Raw genomic sequence first — 24,176 nt, forward strand, 5'->3', positions numbered from 1 at the left:
GACAATCCGTGACGAGCACAAAAGTCCAATAACAAAACACCACTCGGGTTTAGATCCGGGCGGCCATTCTTCCCAATCACGCCTCTCCAGGTTTCACTGTCGTTGCCAACATGAGCGTTGAAGTCTCCCAGTAGGACAAGGGAATCACCCGGGGGAGCACTTTCCAGTACTCCCTCGAGTGTACCCAAAAAGGGTGGGTACTCTGAACTGCTGTTTGGTGCGTAAGCACAAACAACAGTCAGGACCCGTCCCCCCACCCGAAGGCGAAGGGAAGCTACCCTCTCGTCCACTGGGTTGAACTCAAACGTACAGGCTTTGAGCCGGGGGGCAATGAGAATTTCCACCCCAGCCCGTCGCCTCTCACTGCCGGCAACGCCAGAGTGGAAGAGGGTCCAGTCCCTCTCGAGAGAACTGGTTCCAGAGCCCTTGCTGTGCGTCGAGGTGAGTCCGACTATATCCAGCCGGAATTTCTCGACTTCGCGCACTAGCTCAGGCTCCTTCCCCCCCAGTGACGTGACGTTCCACGTCCCAAGAGCTAGCTTCTGTAGCCCAGGATCGGACCGCCAAGTGCCCTGCCTTCGGCTGCCGCCCAGCTCACAATGCACCCGACCTCTATGGCCCCTCCTATGGGTGGTGAGCCCATTGGAGGGATGACCCACGTTGCCTCTTCGGGCTGTGCCCGGCCGGGCCCCATGGGAACAGGCCCGGCCACCAGGCGCTCGCCATCGTGCCCCAACTCTGGGCCTGGCTCCAGAGGGGGGCCCCGGTGACCCGCGTCCGGGCGAGGGAAATCGGAGTTCATTTTGTTGTAATTCCATAGAAGTCTTCGAGCTGCTCTTTGTCTGATCACTCACCTAGGACCTGTTTGTCTTGGGAGACCCTACCAGGGGGCATGAAACCCCCAGACAACATAGCTCCTAGGATCATGGGGACACGCAAACTCCTCTACCACGGTAAGGTAGCAGCTCAGATGTATGAATATTAAATACATGTTTATTGTATGAATATTAAATACATGTTAAGTGTATAAATATTAAATACATATTTAGTGTATAAATATTAAATACATGATTAGTGTATTAATATTAAATACATGATTAGTGTATAAATATTAAATACATGTTTAGTGTATAAATATTAAATACATGTTTAGTGTATGCATATTAAATACATCTTTAGTGTATGAATATTAAATATATGTTTAGTTTATTAAAATTAAATACATGTTTTTGTATTAATATTAAATACATGTTAAGTGTATAAAAATTAAATACATATTTAGTGTATAAATATTAAATACATGATTAGAGTATGAATATTAAATACAAGTTTAGTGTATAAATATTAAATACATGTTTAGTGTATAAATATTAAATACATGTTTAGTGTATGCATATTAAATACATCTTTAGTGTATGAATATTAAATATATGTTTAGTTTATTAAAATTAAATACATGTTTTTGTATTAATATTAAATACATGTTAAGTGTATAAAAATTAAATACATATTTAGTGTATAAATATTAAATACATGATTAGAGTATGAATATTAAATACAAGTTTAGTGTGAAAATATTAAATACATGTTTAGTGTATAAATATTAAATACATGATTAGTGTATGACTATTAAATACATGTTTAGTGTATTAATATTAAATATATGTTTAGTTTATTAATATTAAATACATGTTTTTGTATTAATATTAAATACATGTTTAGTATATGAATATTAAATACATGTTTAGTTTATAAATATAAGTGTATGAGAAACCAAACTTATGTAAAAAAAAATAAAAGAAACAAAAAAAAAGGAAAAAGAGAGAGAGAGAGACGGAGAGGACCGGACTTATTAAGAGGGAACGTGCGCCCTCCTGTGGACTTCTGCCGCAACTGCACACATAAAGAAATTCATTATTTCCAAGTGTGCCTTATTTAGAGGATAATAAATACATGTTTACTGTATGAATATTAAATATATGATTAGTATATAATTACATATACGTTTAGTATATGATTATTAAATACATGTTCAGTGTATGAATATTAAATACATGTTTAGTGTATGAATATTAAATACATGATAAGTGTACTAATATTAAATACATGATTAGTGTATGAATATTAAATACATTTTTAGTGTATTAAAATTAAATACATGTTTAGTGTATTAATATTAAATACATGTTTAGTGTATTAATTTTAAATATATGTTTAGTTTATTAAAATTAAATACATGTTTTTGTATTAATATCAAATACATGTTTAGTGTATAAATATTAGATACATGTTTAGTGTATAAATATTAAATACAAGTTTAGTGTATTAATATTAAATTTTTAGTTTATTAAAATTAAATACATGTTTTTGTATTAATATTAAATACATGTTTAGTGCATTAATATTAAAAACATGTTTAGTGTGTGAATGTTAAATACATGTTTAGTGTATTAATATTAAATATGTTTAGTTTATTAAAATTAAATACATGTTTTTTTATTAATATTAAATACATGTTTAGTGTATAAATATAAGTGTATGAGAAACCAAACTTATGTAAAAAAAAAAAAAATAAACAAAAAAAAAGGAAAAAGAGGGAGAGAGAGACGGAGAGGACCGGACTTATTAAGAGGGAACGTGCGCCCTCCTGTGGAGTTTTGCCGCAACTGCACACATAAAGAAATTCATTATTTCCAAGTGTGCCTTATTTAGAGGATAATAAATACATGTTTACTGTATGAATATTAAATATATGATTAGTATATAATTACATATACGTTTAGTATATGATTATTAAATACATGTTCAGTGTATTAATATTAAATACATGTTTAGTGTATAAATATTAAATACATGTTTAGTGTATAAATATTAAATACATGTTTAGTGTATAAATATTAAATATATGTTTAGTTTATTAAAATTAAATACATGTTTAGTGTATAAATATTAAATGCATGTTAAGTGTATTAATATTAAATATATGTTTAGTTTATTAAAATTAAATACATGTTTTTTGTACTAATATTAAATACATGTTTAGTGTATGAATATTAAATACATTTTTAGTGCATAAATATTAAATACACGTTTAGTGTAAAAATATTAAATACATGTTTACTGTATGAATATTAAATACATGTTTAGTGTATGAATATTAAATACATGTTTAGTGTATAAATATTAAATACATGTTTAGTGTATTAATATTAAATACATGTTTATTGTATGAATTATATATACATGTTTAGTGTATAAATATTAAATACATGTTTAGTGTATAAATATTAAATACATGTTTAGTGTATAAATACATGTTTAGTGTATGAATATTAAATACATGTTTAGTTTATAAATATTAAATACATGTTTAGTGTATAATTAATAAATGCATGTTTAGTGTATAAATATTAAATACATGTTTAGTGTATTAATATTAAATACATGTTTAGTGTATGAATTATAAATACATGTTTAGTGTATGATTATTAAATACATGTTTAGTGTATAAATATTAAATACATGTTTAGTGTATAAATATTAAATACATGTTTACTGTATAAATATTAAATACATGTTTAGTGTATGAATATTAAATACATGTTTAGTGTATGAATATTAAATACATGTTTAGTTTATAAATATTAAATACATGTTTAGTGTATAATTAATAAATGCATGTTTAGTGTATTAATATTAAATACATGTTTCGTGTATAAATATTAAATACATGTTTAGTGTATTAATATTAAATACATGTTTAATGTATAAATACATGTTTAGTGTATTAATATTAAATATATGTTTAGTTTATTAAAATTAAATAGATGTTTTTTGTATTAATATTAAATACATGTTTAGTTTATAAATATTAAATACATGTTTAGTGTATAATTAATAAATGCATGTTTAGTGTATGAATATTAAATACATGTTTAGTGTATGAATATTAAATACATGTTTCGTGTATGAATATTAAATACATGTTTGGTGTATAAATATTAAATACACATTTAGTGTATTAATATTAAATACATGTTTAGTGTATGATTATTAAATACATGTTTAGTGTATAAATATTAAATACATGTTTAGTGTATTAATATTAAATACATGTTTATTTTATAAATATTAAATACATATTTAGTGTATAAATATTAAATACATGTTTAGTGTATAAATATTAAATACATGTTTAGTGTATTAATATTAAATACATGTTTATTTTATAAATATTAAATACATATTTAGTGTATAAATATTAAATACATGTTTAGTGTATGAATATTAAATACATGTTTAGTGTATGAATATTAAATACATGTTTATTTTATAAATATTAAATACATATTTAGTGTATAAATATTAAATACATGTTTAGTGTATAAATATTAAATACATGTTTAGTGTATTAATATTAAATATATGTTTAGTTTATTAAAATTAAATAGATGTTTTTTGTATTAATATTAAATACATGTTTAGTTTATAAATATTAAATACATGTTTAGTGTATTAATATTAAATACATGTTTTTGTATAAATATTAAATACATGTTTAGTGTATGAATATTAAATACATGTTTCGTGTATGAATATTAAATACATGTTTAGTGTATAAATATTAAATAAATATTTAGTGTATAAATATTAAATACATGTTCAGTGTATGAATATTAAATACATGTTTGGTGTATAAATATTAAATACACGTTTAGTGTATTAATATTAAATACATGTTTAGTGTATTAATATTAAATACATGTTTAGTGTATTAATATTAAATACATGTTTAGTGTATAATTGATAAATACATGTTTAGTTTATTAAAATTAAATACATGTTTTTGTATTAATATTAAATACATGTTTAGTTTATTAAAATTAAATACATGTTTTTGTATTAATATTAAATACATGTTTAGTTTATTAAAATTAAATACATGTTTTTTGTATTAATATTAAATACATGTTTAGTGTGTAAATATTAAATATATGTTTAGTGTACAAATAGTAAAAATATGTTTAGTGTATAAATATTAAAAACTATGTTTAGTGTATGAATGACCAGACTTACGAAGAGGGAACGTGCGCCCTCGAGTGGAAATCTGCCGCAACTGCACACAAATAAATTAATTATTTCAGAGTTTGCCTTATTTAGAGAATAATAAATACATGTTTACTGTATGAATATTAAAAAAATATGATTAGTATATGAATATCAAATGTGTTAAGTATATGATTATTAAATACATGCTCAGTGTATGAATATTAAATACATGTTTAGTGTACGAATATTTCAGTGTATAAATATTAAATACATGTTTAGTGTATGAATATTAAATACATGTTTAGTGTATAAATATTAATCAAACAATATATATATATATATATATATATATATATAGAGAGAGAGAGAGAGAGAGAAAGAGAGAGAGAGAAAGCCAGAGAGAGAGAGAGAGAGAGAGAGAGAGAGAGAGAGAGAGAGAGAGAGAGAGAGAGAGAGAGAGACCAGACTTATTAAGAGGGAACGTGCGCCCTCCTGTGGACTTCTGCTGCAACTGCACACACAAAGAACTTCATTACTTCCAAGTGTGCCTTATTTAGTGTCCCAGACTTCCAATTCCTCCTTTACATGTTTAGTGTATAAGTATTAATTAAACAACTGTTTAATATATGAATATTAAAAAATGTGCTTAGTGTATAAATATTAAATACATGTTTAGTGTATATATAAATATATATATATATATAGAGAGAGAGAGAGAGAAAGAGAGGGAGAAAGAGAGAGAGAGAAAGGGAGAGAGAGAGAGAGAGATAGAGAGATAGAGACCAGACTTATGAAGAGGGAACGTGCACCCTCCTGTGGACTTCTGCTGCAACTGCACACACAAAGAACTTCATTACTTCCAAGTGTGCCTTATTTAGTGTCCCAGACTTCCAATTCCTCCTTTACATGTTTAGTGTATAAGTATTAATTAAACAACTGTTTAATATATGAATATTAAAAAATGTGTTTAGTGTATAAATATTAAATACATGTTTAGTGTATAAATAAATATATATAAATATATATATATATAGAGAGAGAGAGAGAGAGAGAGAGAGAGAGAGAGAGAGAGAGAGAGAGAGAGAGAGAGAGAGAGAGAGAGAGAGAGAGAGCCACCGGAGCAGAGACTGTGAACAACAGATACCCTGTTTATAATCGACACCTGTGTAATATACATCACTTATGTTTTTATTCCAGTTTTATTTTGCCAGTGACATTAAGTCATGACCGTGGTTAAGCGTCTGTCGTGTGTGTGTGTGGCCTCTTCAATGCCCAAGATGGCGGTCGCCGTTAGCAATGACTGCTACATGTAAAGCTGATCACTTTCTGTGTGGGTCCAAACCAGGCTAATCCGTGTTTGTAGCTATGTATGCTTAAGACATTGTGGACATAAACTGTGTGAATGATGAACCGGCTAAATATTTTGGGATACTGAATGAGCAGTGTGTATTGACGGAAGAGCTAAGCTAATTATTATCCCGCCAGAATGCTCTAGCCCAGGGGTGTCAAACGTCCGGCCCGAGGGCCGCTTAAGGCCCGCTAACAAATTGTATCCGGCCCGCAGGATGAGTTAAAGTATAAAAATGTACCTGACATTTTTAAATGAAAGAAACAGCTGTTCTAAATGTGTCCACTGGATGTTGCAATAGCAATTCTTTGTAGATGATGCAACATATGTACAAAATAAAGCACATGATGTTAGTACATCAGTCGAGGAAAATGAGCAAACCACACGAATAACATCCTGTAATTTGACTTTGATATAATTTGTTTTATCTTGAAAGACACCAATGAGTTGACTGATGAACATTATCACATAATGTATTCAGAAAATATAAATAACAACAAACAAAATGATTAACCACAGCATGTCAGTGTAAAAAAAAACTTTTTACACTTGTTCTATTTTCAAACAATGAAAAACAGTCTGAAGTTGTCTTTATTTTTAAGTTATCGTGCTGTGATTTTACCAGTCCGGCAATTTTTCTCCATGTAACCCCCGATCTAAAGTGAGTGTGACACCTCTGCTCTAGCCGTAGGCCGGGGATATCCCCCCCGTTCAAATGTGTTGTGGGTACTAGTGCTGCCGTGATTAGTTGGCTAGGAATTCACACGGTTTTGATTGATTGATTGAAACTTTTATTCACAGATTGCACAGTACAGTACATATTCCGTACAACTGACCACTAAATGGTAACACCCCAATAAGTTTTTCAACTTGTTTAAGTCTGGGTCCACGTTAATCAATTCATGGTGGGCGAGAGAGAGACATGAGCGTAACGTAGGCGTAACAATTAACACCGCCGCCCTTTATTTCTCTATATTTTCAAGATAGTCAACCATGTAAAGGCCATTTTTTTTTTTTAGCCAACGGGTTGTTCTACTATTGACCGCCTATTTATTTTTGTTCTCCCGTCCCAAACGGCTCACTGTAATTCACTTCCACAAGTCTGTGCCCTGCTGGAAAAGCAGATCAACTGAGAACAAGAGAGTATTAAGACACGTTAATACAATTATTCAGTCTGGTTAAATACAGAAACAATAATCATAAACAGGTGTGCGTCAAACGGTCAGTGCAGGTGGAACAAATGAGGTAACCATGGAGACAGAACAAACATGGAAGTGCAACCAGGAACTAAAAGAAGTCCAAAACTAACCGAGCATAACTAAACAAAACATGATCCGGACCACGGATCGTGGCACACTTATGTTCAAAGGGGTGACTCTACACTAAACACAGTATTTCCATAGCTAATATTACTTGCTAATACTTACCTGTAGGACCTGTTGAGTAAAGTTAACATGTATTTGAGTACTTACCATGAATATGTAGACAAAGTAACTGATATAATACTGAGTATGGTAAGTGTAGCATGTCTGTGTGGTGTAGCCTATACTATTTATGTGTAATATAAAGTGTATGAAGTATCTGTTGAACATAGAGGTGGTGGGGAAAAAATGGATTATTGTCTGCAGCTAAATGCTTTTAGTGAAACTAAATATTTCCATTTCATGTCTCTTGTGTTTCAGGGGAGGATTGAATGCAGTGCAAATATTGCAAATTGGAAAGCTCCAATCAAGAGGTATGGCTGTCATTTATTTATTAACTGTGGTACTTATGTGTTCATTGCACTGTATGGAATAGGTGTAGGAGTGTACACATTTATTGACACGCTGCACTATACCTGCCCTCCCACTCCACTACATGCTCCTCCAACATAAAGTACCCCACTATACCATCAGCCCTGAAATTTCAAGTCAAAAGCTCACATTGTGATTAAAGTTAAATGCCATTGCTCCGCTGATTGTGTTTTTCAGATATCTGAAAAATGTCATGGCATCACCAGCAAAGACCTCCTGAAGACTTTCAATGAGTGCCTTGAGAATTATGTGCCTCGCCTGCTCAGACTGTACCGGGCTAGAAAGGAAGCTATTGGTCAGCAGATAGAAGACTTCCTGGATAAGCTTGATGAACAAGTAAGTGATGGACATGTGTCAGTAAAATGGATCTTATCAGTCATTGCTATATGTTCTTAGTTTGTGCTATTTGATAATTATAACAATGTTTAATTTGCAAAAGTACAAAATGCTTTAGTCTGAAGGCTTGAAGTGTTTTTTTTCCCTTTTCTTGAGCATGCTACTGGTCAGACTTGCGGTCTACTGGTCATTACTAAAAACAACTTTTGATTTTGCCATTTGTATAAATCCACTATGGCGCTTCACTAATGTACATGCTTATGTCTTCCACTGTATACTCTATAGACATCAGACATTGTGTCTCACCGAAAGATGACAGCACTGAGATGCCTCCCCGTTTTTGTCTGGGACGACACAACTAAGTGTGGAGAGACGCAGCCGACGGGCCGACAGCGGGCGGACAGAGGCGTTCTGGACCAAGATGAAGGCCAGGAGGCGGGGCATGCGGCGTGACGCACGCGGAGCGGCAGGAGGACGGCCATCGGAGTCGGGTGCGTAGGACACACATCTGCTCACAATCTGCGCATCTGCTCCTAGACTTTAAGAGAGGCGAAGGGGGCACGATTGCGAGAGGGAAGACAGGAAAGGAAAGGAAACCACGGCAGCCCGACCACGAGCCCGACGACAGAGAGCAGTCCGCAACGAGTCCCCGCCACAGACGCAGCAGGCGAGCACCAAAGGGTGCAGAGCGACCAGGAAGAGGTGCCAGCGCACTAGAAATGGGTGCGCCCGACTGGCCCGAAGAAAGGTTGTTTGAACCAATAAATGGGAATCAAACCTGCTACGATGCGTCGTGTGTTCAATGTCACAGCAACCCACACGAGGACGGCTGGGAGTTTGTCACATACGTTTTTCCTGCAGCATTTGGTAAGTAATAATAATAATAGGACATCTACTTGAAAATTTAAAGTAATTTGGCCTAATGTAGCTTCAATGGAATAGTTCAACATTTTCATATTCTAGCTTGTTGCCCTGCTCTCTGGTTTAAGATCCGTCGATAGAAACCATTCCTTTAACTGTGGATGTATTTTTGAAGAAGAATCAGCCAATGTTTCCTCATCGCTTGTTAGATTAGCTCAAATACTGGTAGTCTATTGGTAGCCTGCCTTCGCCAACAGTCAGAAGATAAACTTTACAACTCTATTCCGACTACATGCTGTTAGTTTTAAGTTGCAGAAGAGAAAACGACATTGCTGATGAATGTCTGTTGAATATAAACTAAATTCACCCTGGCTCACAGTCGGCGGCGGCATACTAACACTTACAATTGACTGCTAGTTTTTGAGCTAAGCTTACTTGCGATGAACAATCTTCGCCTATTCCTTCCAAAATGCACAAACAGTTAAAATGAATGATTTCTGTTGCCTTGCCTTGAACCAGAGAGTGGAGCAACAAGCTAAAAAACTATTACTATTTTAACATTTTGAGTAGGATCTGATTGTAGCTGAGATAGGCACCAGCAACCCCCGCGACTCCATAGGGAATAAGCGGTACAAAATGGATGGATGAATGGAGTAGGATCTCATAGCTGATGACAAAGATTTTATGCATAATACACTTTGTGTAGATTTCATTTTGTGCCCAGATTTGTTTTTGAAAGCCCAAATGTCATATTCTTTAGCCAAAGCATTTAACCATAAAGAAAAGTTCCTGCCCCAATTTTTTTTTTTTTTTAATGGTTAATGTTCTACCTTCAATTCATTTGAAAGTAATTTAAGGGTTTTTTCCATTTTTTTGAACATTGTAAAATTGTAATCGTTCCCAGAAGATCCACACAATGACATCCTTTTGTTGGACCTAACACTCAATCATGCATGTGTTACTTACCCTCAGGAAAGTGACCCTGAAGAAAGAGTGCTCAGAGGCGTGTCTGTTGGCATCTTTACAATCCTTGAAGAAGATGATCCTGCTGTATCACCCGACTTACGGGACTGGGCTGTTGTGTTGGAAGGTTCCATGGTGCTACATGACCTGCCAGACCTCGGTACCCGCCTTTGCATACCTCTTTGGCCTACTGTATGCCATCAACATTGATTATCCAAAGGAGATGACGTACACCTTTGAAGCAATTCAGTCTATCTTTTTCCAGCTTGGCTCTCAGTGCGGCCCTGCGATGAGGTGGCGACTTGTCCAGAGTGTACCCTGCCTGGCGCCCGATTGTAGCTGAGATAGGCGCCAGCGCCCCCCGTGACTCCAAAAGGGAATAAGCGGTAGGAAATGGATGGATGGATGGGCTCTCAGTGCTCTCAGCGGACAAGGTCTCTGAAAACAAAGCTTTTGCTGTGACTCTTAATGTGGAAGCCAACCTATGTTTTCTGCCTGTTCTAGTGCATTGTGGTTGGTGCTCATATAAAACTTTACGGCCAGTGATTTAAAACATGCAAGGCCACACGGAAAACAATTATATTTATTTTCAAAATGTATTTACAATTAAGTGAGATACACCATTTTTTGAAATTTTTTTTTTTACAAAATGTATTTAAAATTGAGTGAGATTCACAAAACGCCATTATGCCACATAACCCGCCAGAACTCGGTACTGCCATTTGTTATGTAGCATATTGGTATTTTGTGAATCTCACTTAAATGTAGATATATCTTTTTCTTTACATTTAAGTGAAGTTGACAAGAGGTGTATATTCACTGTCAGCTGATCAAGTTTGTCAACTCTTCTAATTTACTAAACACATTTTCTCTATCTATGAAGATAATTCTATCATCAAATCATTACACAATTATATTGCCTGGCTGCTGTAAAAGCATTTATTTCTTAGCTTTTAACTTTCTTAGCTGGTTTATTCACTTTAAAGAAAATAGCTGGGAAAGTGTCAAGGTCTCTGACACACCCAATTGAACCCTTATGTTAAACATGTTTCTAAATGAGAAATAAACAAGGTTTTGGATATATTTTGATGTCTGCTCTTTATTTTATTTATTCATTCAGCATTTAAAAAAAAAATTATCGCAACATAAATGTTACTTGACTTGTAAAGGAATTTTACTAACTGAAGTAACAAGAATTTCCGAGTTATTTGAAGGTGAAAATACATGGAATTGAAGCATGAAATTTATTGTTGGTCCGACGTGAATATAATAATTTGGTGAACAAGATCGAGTTGGTAAAACTCTTATCTAAACTTTGAAATCTTAGTTAAGTCAAGAACAGTAGTCAAAGTTCAACAAGAATATATGAGTTAGTTGAAGGTAATAATATATGGAATTGAAGAATGAACTTTATTGTTGGTCCGACGTAAATATAATAATTTGGTGAACAAGAAGATCTGAGTTGACATAACTCTTATCTCAACTAGTTAAGTCAACAATAGTAAAACGCAAAAATCTTGTTGCATCAAGTTACCTTGAAAATGTGTGTTTTCTCAACTTTTTATTTTATTTAAAGTGTACCGGTTTGATGTGCCCAAAACACCTCCATAGAGAGACCTTCGGGTGGCATCCTGAGCAGATGCCCGAACCACCTCATCTGGCTCCTCTCCATGTGGAGGAGCAGCGGCTTTACTTTGAGCTCCTCCCGGATGGCAGAGCTTCTCACCCTATCTCTAAGGGAGAGACCCACCACCCGGCGGAGGAAACTCATTCCGACCACTTTTACCCATGATCTTGTCCTTTTGGTCCTAACCCAAAACTCATGACTATAGGTGAGGATGGGAACGTAGATCGACCAGTAAATTGAGAGCTTTGCCTTCCGGTTCAGCTCCTTCTTCACCACGTCCGCATTACTGAAGACGCCACACCGTGAACAAGACTCCGAGATACTTGAACTCCTCCACTTGGGAGCAGGGTCTCCTCCCCAACCTGGAGATGGCACTCCACCCTCTTCCGAATGATAACAATGGACTCGGATTTGGAGGTGCTGATTCCCATCCCAGTCGCTTCACACTCGGCTGTGAACCGATCCAGTGAGAGCTGAAGATCCTGGCCAGATGAAGCCATCGGGACCACATCATCTGCAAAAAACAGAGACCTAATACTGCAGCCACCAAACCAGATCCCCTCAACACCTTGACTGCGCCTAGAAATTATGTCCATGAAAGTTTTGAACAGAATGGGTGACAAAGTCCAACCCTCACTGGAAACGCCACACCGTCCCGTTAATATTATGTATAGTATATCAATATATGTGTATATATACATGAATATACACATGTATGGGATTTATATATATATATATATATATATATATATATATATATATATATATATATATAAATGGTAAATGTTTGTACTTGTATAGCACTTTTCTACCTCTTTTTAAGGAGCCCAAAGCGCTTTGATAGTATTTCTCCATTCACACACACATTCACACACTGATGGCAGGAGCTGCCATTCAAGGCGCTAACCAGGATCCATCAGGAGCAAGGGTGAAGTGTCTTGCTTAAGGACACAACGGATGTGACTAGAATGGTAGAAGGTGGGGACATATACATATATATATATATATATTGATTGGATTATCCAGAGAATAGTGCTCGATACCGTGGTAGAGCGCAATATGTAGGTGTGGGAAAAATCACAAGACTACTTCATCTCTACAGAACTGTTTCATGAGGGGTTCCCTCAATCATCAGGAGATTTTAATGGAAGCATTCACATACAATGGTTTATATAGGGCACAGAGTGGGTGGGTACAGGCAGGCGTAGGGTGTGGTGATTGGCTCATGTGTTACCTAGGAGGTGTTTCCGTCTGTGGCGGCATGCTGAAATGATTTCACTGTGCTTGTTGAGTGATGACGGGTCTGGGTGATATATAATAAACAGTGTCTCTTTTAAGCATAGGTTGCATCTTTTATTACCACTGTTGTAAGGTGTGCTGGATGCAAGAGTTTGCCATGTTATTGAATATTCAACATTATTGTCTTTGAAGTTCCAAATGTACTTGCTGAGTTCTGTGGAATATTATATATATATATATATATATATATATATATATATATACATACATATTATCCAATTGTGGCCCTCGAGTCAAAACGTTTAGAGACTGCACTGGCCTTTCTAGAGCTTTTCAGGTGTTTAGTATTCACATTGCATTTAAACATGTTCTACAACCTGTCACTATTTACACTTCACACACCCTCTGTTACGGTGTGGTCGCATGGTGGATGTGGGAGGAGGGCCACCTCTTGATGCCAAAGGACCCGGAGCAAGCAGGATGAAGGTAGGAACTGGTTCTAATATAGAAATCCAAAATAACACACGACAAAAGGGTAAAATAAAGGTGCGCCAAAGCACGGGAAGTAAAATGCTAATCTTAGCAAGGGTTGAGTTCAAAGTCCAAAGCAGCGCGAGCCGAGCGCGCAGAGGCTAAGCTAAAACTTAGCGAGGAAACAACCTAACTGTTGCATTGAGCAAGCAAAACGTCCAGAATGAACTCAGGTAGCAGGCGGACTTAAATACTAACACAACAATCAAAAGCAGGTGTGCGTCCGAAAGTAAGAGCAGGTGGAGCGAATGAAGTAGCCATGGTGACAAAAACAAACAAGGAAGTGCTCAAACAATGGGATCGGCGGAGTCCAAACATAATAAGAAAATACACAAAAGCAAACAACAAATGAATCGTAACACGTGGCCATCTCCACCTCTCCAATGTCCTTCTTTCAACCCTTAACCAGTGTCATCAAACTAATATCCTTCATGTCTTCATCTGACTTCAATGTATATATAATCTTGCAATTATCCACCATCATCTTTTTCCACCTTTCTACTCTTTTAGTGCGCTACTTTCCTTCATGACCTCCTCTCCGCTTCTTTCCTCTCTCCCCTCTGTTCCTATCCACGTCCATACCTTCCTCATACATCCCCTCCATATATCCACTTCCATCTCTTTTTAAGCAGCTACCAGAAATCCAGAGCTGGGTAATGGAGAAGTTTTGTGAAATAATAAAAAAAAAAATATTCACCTAAAAGCAAAAATAAAAATGAACTAAATCTCCTCTGTTCTGTACATCATTGTCCAAGTGACATTATATTGTCATCTTCCTCTTTATGCCATTTCCTCAAGGTGATGTTATGTATCGACAAGGGGGAAGGAGACCGCACAACAACAGGAGGTATAGCTCAACGGGTTTATTGAGTCTTTAATGAATACGTGGAGTGTGTATGCAACTATGTGTGTGGATGTTAGACTATGTGTGGAAATTAAAGGGGAACATTATCACCAGACTTATGTAAGTGTCAATATATACCTTGATGGTGCAGAAAAAAAAAGACCATACATTTTTTGAACCGGTTTCCGAACTCTAAATGGGTGAATTTTGGCCAATTAAACGCCTTTGTTTATCGCTCTGTGGTGATGACGTCAGAACTTAACATCGCCGAGGTAATAAAGCCGCCATTTTAATTTTCAACACACTGCAAACATTCGGTCTCAGCTCTGTTATTTTCCGTTTTTTCGCCAATTTTTTGGAACCTTGGAGACATCATGCCTCGTCGATGTGTAACAACACTAACAGGGAGGGATTCAAGTTGCACCACTGGCCGGAAGATGCGAAAGTGGCAAGAAATCTGCTGCCAGACCCCCATTGAATGTGCCGGAGTGTCTGCACATTTTACCGGCGATGCTAAGGCAGACACGGCACAGAGATGTATGGATAACCTGCAGATGCATTTGCAAAGATAAAGTCAACGAAATCACAAAAGGTAAGTTTTGTTGATGTTGTTTACTTATGTGCTAATCAGACATATTTGGTCGCAGCGTGACTGCCAGCTAATCGATGCTAACATGCTATGCTAATCGATGCTAACATGCTATTTACCGGCGGTGCTAAAGCAGACATGGCACAGAGATGTATGGATAATCTGCAGATGCATTTGCAACAATATTACGTTTCCTTCCACCCACATTTAATGCGAAAAAAACACTTACCAATCGACGGATTTAAGTTGCTCCAGTGTCACAAGATGGGAAAGTCCTGATAGTTTGGTCCGCACATTTTACCGGCAATGCTAAAGCAGCTATTCGGCCATGCTATGGTTATGAGTAGCGTCAATAGCTATTCGCTCAATAGCTTCAGTTTTTATCTCAATACTTTTATACTCCAACCATCTGTTTCAATACATGCGTAATCTGTTGAATCGCGTAAGCCGCTGAAATCAGAGTCTGAATCCAAGCTAATGTCGCTATATCTTGCTGTGATATTCGTCATGGTTTGTTTGTATTGGCAGCACTGTATGACGTCACAGGAAAATGAACAGTGTCAAGGCAAGGAGCGAAAAAAAGGCACTTTGAAGCTTTTTTTAGGGATATTCCGGGACCGGTAAAATTTTGAAAAAAACAAGCCACTGAGAACTGATTTTTATTGTTTTTAACCCTTTTGAAATTGTGATAATGTTCCCCTTTAACACAATGTGAATTACCGTGGGTTTGTTGAAGGTGTGTGTTGGTTGTGGCAGCGTCCAAGTCCAGAGAGGAAGATCCCAAAGAGTTCGTGATCCAAGCAAGGTCCGTGGGGCAGGAGAGAAGCGTCCGAGGTCCAAATCCGGGTGTGGGGTCGAGAATCAAGGGAGGCAATCAGAATCCGGGTAGAAGTGCAAGGCGACGACTGAGGCACGAAGGCTGTGGGAACAGGAGAAGACAAAAGGACAAAATCAGGGCCAGGCACAAGGAAGGCAACAACAGACAAGAGAGAAAGCACAAGAGGGGAGCCAGAGACGCGAGAACTTACTGTAACCAGGACTACGTTCCCACGAGAAGCAGTCAGCGACGAAGCTCTTTATTCTGTCGCCTCTCATTAGTCCCAGGTGTGTCGTTGGTAGATTGCCACCTGCTGTGTCTGCGCAACGAGCATGGGGGCGTGTCCTGCTTGGCTCACAATGGAGCCTCTTGGTGTTCCCACAGCAGACAGTGTGTGTGCCATGACAGGTGACAGAAAAACATGATACAACCTGCCTATCATGTGATTCTACCATGTTGGCAAAATACAAACACACAATATATTGACATATATAACACATAAAACATGGAATTAGAAGTGAACAGTACCCATCCCTACCAGCAAGTGTTGTTGTACTGGAAACTAATTTACAAACACAACTTCATCACACACAATACTCCACTATGGAATTGTTCTTATATTAAAATGAGAAACAAATCCATCTTTGTACAGCAATGGTTTGAAAAAGGCATTTGGTCACTGATGCACTTATTGAGTGATACAAAATATCTTAATATTTCAAGATTTCATTAAGCACAACCTGCAAATAAAAAATATTACAAAATTTAAAAAGGCTTTCATTCCAAATATTTTAGTTACTGCGTCATTTTTAATTATTTTCTATTTCTTCTTATTATTATTTTCCCTGGAACAAAAAATACTCATAACTTGAAAGTTTGCATGCTTCCTAAGGCAAAGGAGTTAATTTAAGAAAAAAAACAAAACGGAATTAACCACTTGAAATTATTTTTACGATGTTCTTTTGCAATTGAAGACAACACTTGTTCATTTTTGTGATAGGGAAACAAAATAAACAGTTTATTTTATGAATGTATGCAAAGTGGGATGATGTACAATATTGGCTTTTGCCTGACACTCCAAACTTTGACTGATATTGATGTTGTTTTGGGGATGTTAAAATAAAACAAAAAACCTAAAAAATATTTAAAACACAATACTTGATTTATTTGATGTATCCACAAATGTAAAAACTTAGCCATCCTTCCACGAATAAATCTGCCATTTTCTCTCACTTTTATATTGCATAAAGGTCTGGGGACATACATATATAACAATCACAACACAATCATCATAATACAGAGTAAAAAATATAATGAATAAAATAGATTAAAGAGACCCAACAGATGATTCAAAAAGTCACACATTTTAAAATTGTATTGTTTAAATGATGTATAAAGTAAATAATAATATGCTTCCTGAAGTGGTCCAGAAGATGTTTCAGATGTGAACCAGTACATATGTATATCATATAAAGGTGATAATCTATGGGATTATTAACAATTAGAAATACAAATATGTAATAATTTCATATTTCATATGAATAAGTCTAAAATTATATGTTGACTATACAGAATACATATATAGATATATACACACACACACATAAAATGTTTATTGCATGTAAAATATTTCCCGTACTGTTTACTCCCACCTTTTTACTTAAATTGTTCTGTCCATTTTTTAATAAAAGTACACAATATTGCATATTAATGTATGTGCTCGACTGAAAAAAGCACTAATATAAAATATCTAATCTATAAATGTAGAATCATATTAAACAGATTGTTAGACAAACAACAATGTCACACATGTTATATGTGCTGATGTTGTTAGAAAGTCAAAATGAAAGTCTGGACAGTTTATTTCAAATCCTGCAGTTTCATTTGCTGCTGCTGTTCTCACCAGCACACTTGTGTTTCTTACACTGGTACTTAGAAGACAATCTTTCACCACACACACTGCAACTCAACACTTTCTCTCCTGGGTGTCTTCTCATGTGTCTTACAAGGGTTGATCGGTCACCAAAGCTTCTGTTGCAGATTGAACAGGAATGTGATTTTTCACCAGTGTGTGTTCTCATGTGTCTTTTCATATTCTGACTTGCAGTAAAACCTTTACCACAGGTTGAACAAGAAACAGGTTTTTCACCAGTGTGTGTTCTCATGTGTACTTTCAAATCGTGACTTTGTGTAAAACCTTTACCACAGGTTGAACAGGAAAAAGGTTTTTCACCAGTGTGTCTTCTCATGTGTCTTTTCAAATTCTGACTTTCTATAAAACTTTTACCACAAATTGAACAGGGAAAAGGTTTTTCACCAGCGTGTGTTCTCGTGTGTACTTTCAAATTGCGACTTTCTCTAAAACTTTTACCACAAATTGAACAGGGAAAAGGTTTTTCACCAGTGTGTGTTCTTGTGTGTCTTTTCAAACATTGACTGCTAGTAAAACCTTTACCACAGATTGAACAGACAAAAGGTTTTTCACCAGTGTGTCTTCTCATGTGTACTTTCAAACTCTGACTTTCTGTAAAACCTTTACCACAGATTAAACAGGAAAAATGTTTTTCACCAGTGTGTGTTCTCATGTGTATTTTCAAATGGATACTTTGTGTAAAACCTTTACTACAGAGTGAACAAGAAAAAGTTTTTTCCCCAGTGTGTGTTCTCATGTGTCTTTTCAAATGGATACTTTGTGTAAAACCTTTACTACAGAGTGAACAAGAAAAAGTTTTTTCCCCAGTGTGTGTTCTCATGTGTCTTTTCAAATGGATACTTTGTGTAAAACCTTTACCACAGAGTGAACAAGAAAAAGGTTTTTCTCCAGTGTGTGTTCTCATGTGTCTTTTCAGAAGACTATAGTATTTAAAGGTTTTGTGATAGTGAGAAGATGTGAAGTGAATGTTGTCAGTGTGACATGTCTTATCATCTTTAGAGTCTTCATCATCAGTGTCAGGAGAGTGTGACGTTGTGTCCTCACTATCTGATAGTGGAGCTAAGAGCTTGTCTGCTTGTGATCCTCCACAGTGGTCTCCATCAGCTTCTGTTGTCATGTGTTGTGTTGAGCTGCTGCTTGGAGGCTCCCCCCCTCCCCTCTCCTCACTTTCACCTTTCACCTCATCATCTTCACTCTTCACAGGGACACCAGTCACTGGGAACTCCTCCAACCATTTAGGCTGACTGATGCCCTCTTCCTCCTCTTCCTCTTTAATGTGTGGCGGCTCTTGGTCCTCTTCTTCCTCTTTCCTTTTAATGTGAGGGGTCAGCTGGTTCTTTTGCCCCTTAAAGTAAGGGGTCAGTAGGTCCTCCTCTTCCTTTTTGATGTGTAAGATGAGTGGGTCCTCCGCTAGCCCTTCAATGTGAAAGGTCAGTTTAACATTATGGGTGTGTGGCGTCTCGTCTTCCTCTTTAATGTGGGTGGGCTTTGACTCCTCTCCTCCTTCTTTGATGTGTTGGGAATGTGGTACCTTTTCTTCCTCGTGTATGTGGGGGTACTGTGGTTCATCCTCCTGCTCATGAGGAAGATGTTCTTCATCGATGTCTGCGGGACAGGAGAAAACAAACATTCTTCAGAAAAGTCCAGCTTTGCTCAGTCACATGAGACATTGTCCTGCACCAACATATGATCTCACAATCTCATCAGTTTCCCCTCACAGCAGTCAGGGTACTTCCAGCTGACACATAAAAAGACCTTCAGGGGAAAGCCTTCCCAGGCCAACGTTCAATCCACCTTATTCATATAAAAACATCCTAAAAGTCATTCCTGCAATCCTTAATGGTAGATGCCATACGTGAAAGTGTGCTGTTCTCCCTCTGAATAAGTCATACACACACAGAAAATAATGTACCACATGCCAGCTTCCACACAGTAGTACTAGTGATGAGCTCCCCCTGCTGGTGAACAATATTTACTGTGAGTTTCACATTCATCTTTAGAGACATGTCTGTCATAAAAGAAGCATGAGCACAGTCAACATGTTGGCCAAGAAAGATGACATCTGTTTTACTTTCATTTAGATAGTGTCACCACAGTTAAACTGGGAAGAAGTAATCAGATTACTGACTACACCTTCAAAAGATAACTTGTTTACATTATTAATAATGGATTATATTAATTTACTGCATTTCTAGACACTCAAATTGTGTTAAGAGTGAGAACTGAGAAGGCATCATTCTTGCAGTCCACACATTCAATCAAAATCAGTTCACGGGTATATAGTATGCGCCTGCCTAGAATTATTGCCGGGTCAAACTTGTTTCGCAAACTATTTAGCGCGTGCTTATCATTACCGCCGGCTCAGGATTAACGCCGAGTCAAACTCGCTTCGCCAAATAATTAGCATATGCCTAGAATTTCCGCCGGGTCAAACTCGTCACGTCACGAGTGACACTTCACCTGTCATCATTTTCAAAATGGAGGAGACTGATTTCAATAATTTGAAATCGCATAAAGGGAAGACGATTAAGAGCTATTCAGTAGGATTTAAGGTCCAAGCTATTGAAGATGCTAAAAAGAACAGTAAGCAGCTATGTTTTATTAATATACCGTAGCTGCGTGTGTCAAATATGAGTCATTAAATGACTCTCGCCTCCTGGTGGTAGAGGGCACTACTGATCCTTCTTGCGACTACTCGGCTGCAGAAGAAGTGACAACAAGCAGCAAGAGTGAGCAGCGTGTGTTTATTTTTTCCTCTCGCTTGCACTTTTAACATGGAGGATTACATATCTAAAATAAAACAGTTTTCTAAACTGGACTTTCAATCGAAGCAGGAGGTAATAAAGGAAAATCTCCATCGAGACAGAGAAACTTTTAAAACTGAAGAAAGGAAGACTTCTATAAACAAGTTATCGATGCTTTTGATCAGAAGGAGCTGTGCATGGACTTCATTTATAAGTAAAGGTAAGACCATAATAACGTTTTTTTTTTATTAAATGTGATTTTCATGATGGCATCCTTACATCACACTCAAATTTTTAAGCGCAGGACTAGTTTCACCGCATGCCTTCTGTAAACGACGGTGTGAGAAGAGGTTTTAAATTAATTATCACCCCGATGGAAATTCAAGGAAATACGGTACTTTATTTAATCCCCTAGGGGAAGTTAAAATTTTCAGCAATATGGTAAGCTACATTTAATAATAATAATAATAAGTAGATGAGGCAATTGTTCAAGGAATTGTGTGTGAATCCTCCAATGCTGAAATTGAACTGAAATGCTGACAGAATGTAGTGTGAATGTAAGAATAGTTTGAATGTTGGAATGGTTTAAATGTTGAAGAGTTTGAATTTCCAGGAAAACCGGAATTTGGTTTGGAACTTGGGAAAGTGTGAGTTTGAAGGTCCAGGATGAGTGGAATGTGTTGATGTTGGAATGGTTTGAATAGGTTGAAAAATGTGGGGATGGTGCAACATGGAAAAGTGTCACTCAGGTGGGTGTACGCATGTGTGGAAGGTACGTAGACACAGAAAACTCCCCCACAAGCATGTTTGTGTGATGGATATAAATATTTCAAGTCAATGTCCAGAGGTATTAAAACATTAGTCAGTCAATCAAACAAACGCTCAATGAACTTTGCAGTCATGGATACACTGTTGTGTTTATTTTCTCCGGCTGCGGCTCTCAAACTGCATACAAAAGGTCTTCTTTTGTTCGTTTGGTCTGAAAGCGTAAAAAAGTGCTGCCTTGATACGGCACAAATAAAGCGGGTCTGGGGGCCCAAACGTTGCCATTCTTTTGTGAGTGTAGTCCTTATGTGACATCATCACGTCATGTTCATGAGGAAGCTGAGCTTGTTTCATACACGACTCCCCTCAGCCGTCTCCACTCCAACACACATGAGCAGCTAACTTGGCTAACATTAGCAGGTGACTTATGAGAAAATTCTTACAACTCTTCTTCTCTGACCTTCCCAAAGTAATAATCCAATCAATAATCACTTAACTCAACAAAAAAAGGCATATTATTTCAACAATCTGCGATGATGTAACGACTTTCCAGGGTGTATGCCGCCTTCCGCCCGATTGTAGCTGAGATAGGCGCCAGCGCCCCTCGCGACCCCAAAAGGGAATAAGCGGTAGGAAATGGATGGATGGATTATTTCAACAATGACTTCCGGTGTCACAGAATTGGCTAATATAACAAAATCTGCTTTTCATTGCACAATATCAGGGAAATTGACATCAATGTAAGCGCAATGTTTTCATTCTTAGAAGAAGCAACATTTGTTCGGGAAAATAATGCCTTGCCGGTAAAGTCTATTCAGGTGTACTGGAGAGGAGCCTAAGCCAGATAGTCGAACCTCGGATTCAGGAGGAACAGTGTGGTTTTCGTCCTGGTCGTGGAACTGTGGACCAGCTCTATACTCTGGGCAGGGTCCTTGTGGGTACATGGGAGTTTGCCCAACCAGTCTACGTGTGTTTTGTGGGCTTGGAGAAGGCATTCGACCGTGTCCCTCGGGAAGTCCTGTGGGGAGTGCTCAGAGAGTATGGGGTATCGGACTGTCTGATTGTGGCGGTCCGCTCCCTGTATGATCAGTGTCAGAGCTTGGTCCGCATTGCCGGCAGTAAGTCGGACCCGTTTCTAGTGAGGGTTGGACTCCGCCAAGACTGCCCTTTGTTACCGATTCTGTTTTATGGATAGAATTTGTAGGCGCAGTCAGGGCGTTGAGGGGATCTGGTTTGGTGGCAGCAGGATTAGGTCTCTGCTTTTTGCAGATGATGTGGTCCTGATGGCTTCATCTGGCCAAGATCTTCAGCTCTCACTGGATCGGTTTGCAGCAGAGTGTGAAGCGACCGGAATGAGAGTCAGCACCTCCAAGTCCATGGTTCTCGTCCGGAAAAGGGTGGAGCGCCATCTCGGGGTTGGGGAGGAGATCTTTCCCCAAGTGGAGGAGTTCAAGTACCTAGGGGTCTTGTCCACGAGTGACGGAAGAGTGGATCGTGAGATCGACAGGCGGATCGGTGCGGCGTCTTCAGTAATGCAGACGCTGTATCGATCAGTTGTGATGAAGAAGGAGCTGAGCCGGAAGGCAAAGCTCTCTTTATCGGTCGCTCAAAGGTCCATCCTTACTTATGGTCATGAGCTTTGGGTTATGACCGAAAGGACAAGATCTCGGGTACAAGCGGCCCAAATTAGTTTCTTCCACCGAGTGGCGGGGCTCTCCCTTAGAGAAAGGGTGAGAACCTCTGTCATCCAGGAGGAACTCAAAGTAAAGCCGCTGCTCCTCCACATGGAGAGGAGCCAGATGAGGTGGTTGGGGCATCTGGTCAGGATGCCACCCGAACGCCTCCCTCGGGAGGTGTTTAGGGCACGTCCGACCGGTAGGATGTCACGGAGAAGACCCAGGACACGTTGGGAAGACTATGTCTCCCGGCTGGCCCGGGAACGCCTCGGGATCCCCCGGGAGGAGTTGGATGAAGTGGCTGGGAAGAGGGAAGTCTGGGCTTCCCTGCTTAGGCTGCTGCCCCCAAGACCAGACCTCGGCTAAGCGGAAGAAGACAGATGGATGAAAAATGTGTTCTGGATCACTCATTCATCCTTTAAACACGCTGTCATTCAAAATAGCGACTAAACTACAAAGCTACAGATGGCAAGGAAAATCCATACACCCACAACACATCTCATCTGCTTGTGTTGTTGTGAACGACATCATCAATGTTGGAATAATGTACAAACAGGACAATAGTTGCAACTTTCACCTCCACACATCGTTCTGAGAACAGCAACACACTTCCCCCTTCACAATAATAGGTTTGACTGTGTTAACAAAATAAAGGTTTAAAAAAAAAAAGCAACTTAAACAAGTATAATGAACTTATTGATGCATTTACACAATTATTATGCTTTGACCCAAAGTACGGGTCAAAATGGTCTAAAGATTTAATGCACAAATAAATGTGAGCGATTCTGCATTCAATTAACAAACTGGAAATAAAATAGCATTTGCCTTGGTGCCCTAAAATATGAACCCTCCTTTAAGGCAACACTTGTCTTGACCTTTGATAATTGTTCTACATCCTGCGAACGGGCTGATGCTGTGGTGAAAGTGAGAAAATAAGTAAATATCAGGAAATGCTAATTTTAGCAAAAATGGCTGACAAACTTTTTAAAACCTGGTTAGAGATTGTTTGTAGTAAACCCAGAGATGATTGTGTGTTATAAAATGATGGTAGAGCTACCTTT

The 24,176-nt window shown here is 37.4% G+C and overlaps 1 protein-coding gene and 1 long non-coding RNA gene across 3 annotated transcripts in view; one reads left to right on the plus strand and one right to left on the minus strand.

Annotated features, from left to right (window-relative positions):
- Positions 1 to 24,176, minus strand: part of LOC133547102 (gastrula zinc finger protein XlCGF57.1-like) — a 42,020-nt gene that overhangs the window by 17,115 nt on the left and 729 nt on the right. The window contains exon 2 of one of the 2 annotated variants that reach the window (XM_061892929.1): positions 16,962 to 19,535. The exons of the other annotated variant lie outside the window; for it this stretch is intronic. Within the exon in view, the coding sequence (XP_061748913.1) occupies positions 17,878 to 19,535 (1,658 nt within the window). The 3' untranslated portion in view covers positions 16,962 to 17,877. Of the gene's footprint in view, positions 1 to 16,961; positions 19,536 to 24,176 lie in introns of those variants that run through there. 2 annotated transcript variants of the gene reach the window in all.
- On the plus strand, positions 7,738 to 10,463 carry LOC133547108 (uncharacterized). Its single transcript, XR_009805344.1, has 5 exons — positions 7,738 to 7,911; positions 8,080 to 8,132; positions 8,368 to 8,526; positions 8,812 to 9,393; positions 10,360 to 10,463. It is a non-coding gene; the product is annotated as an uncharacterized LOC133547108 (long non-coding RNA).

This window comes from Nerophis ophidion, unplaced genomic scaffold, assembly GCF_033978795.1.
Source record: "Nerophis ophidion isolate RoL-2023_Sa unplaced genomic scaffold, RoL_Noph_v1.0 HiC_scaffold_62, whole genome shotgun sequence".
Lineage (NCBI taxonomy): Eukaryota > Metazoa > Chordata > Actinopteri > Syngnathiformes > Syngnathidae > Nerophis > Nerophis ophidion.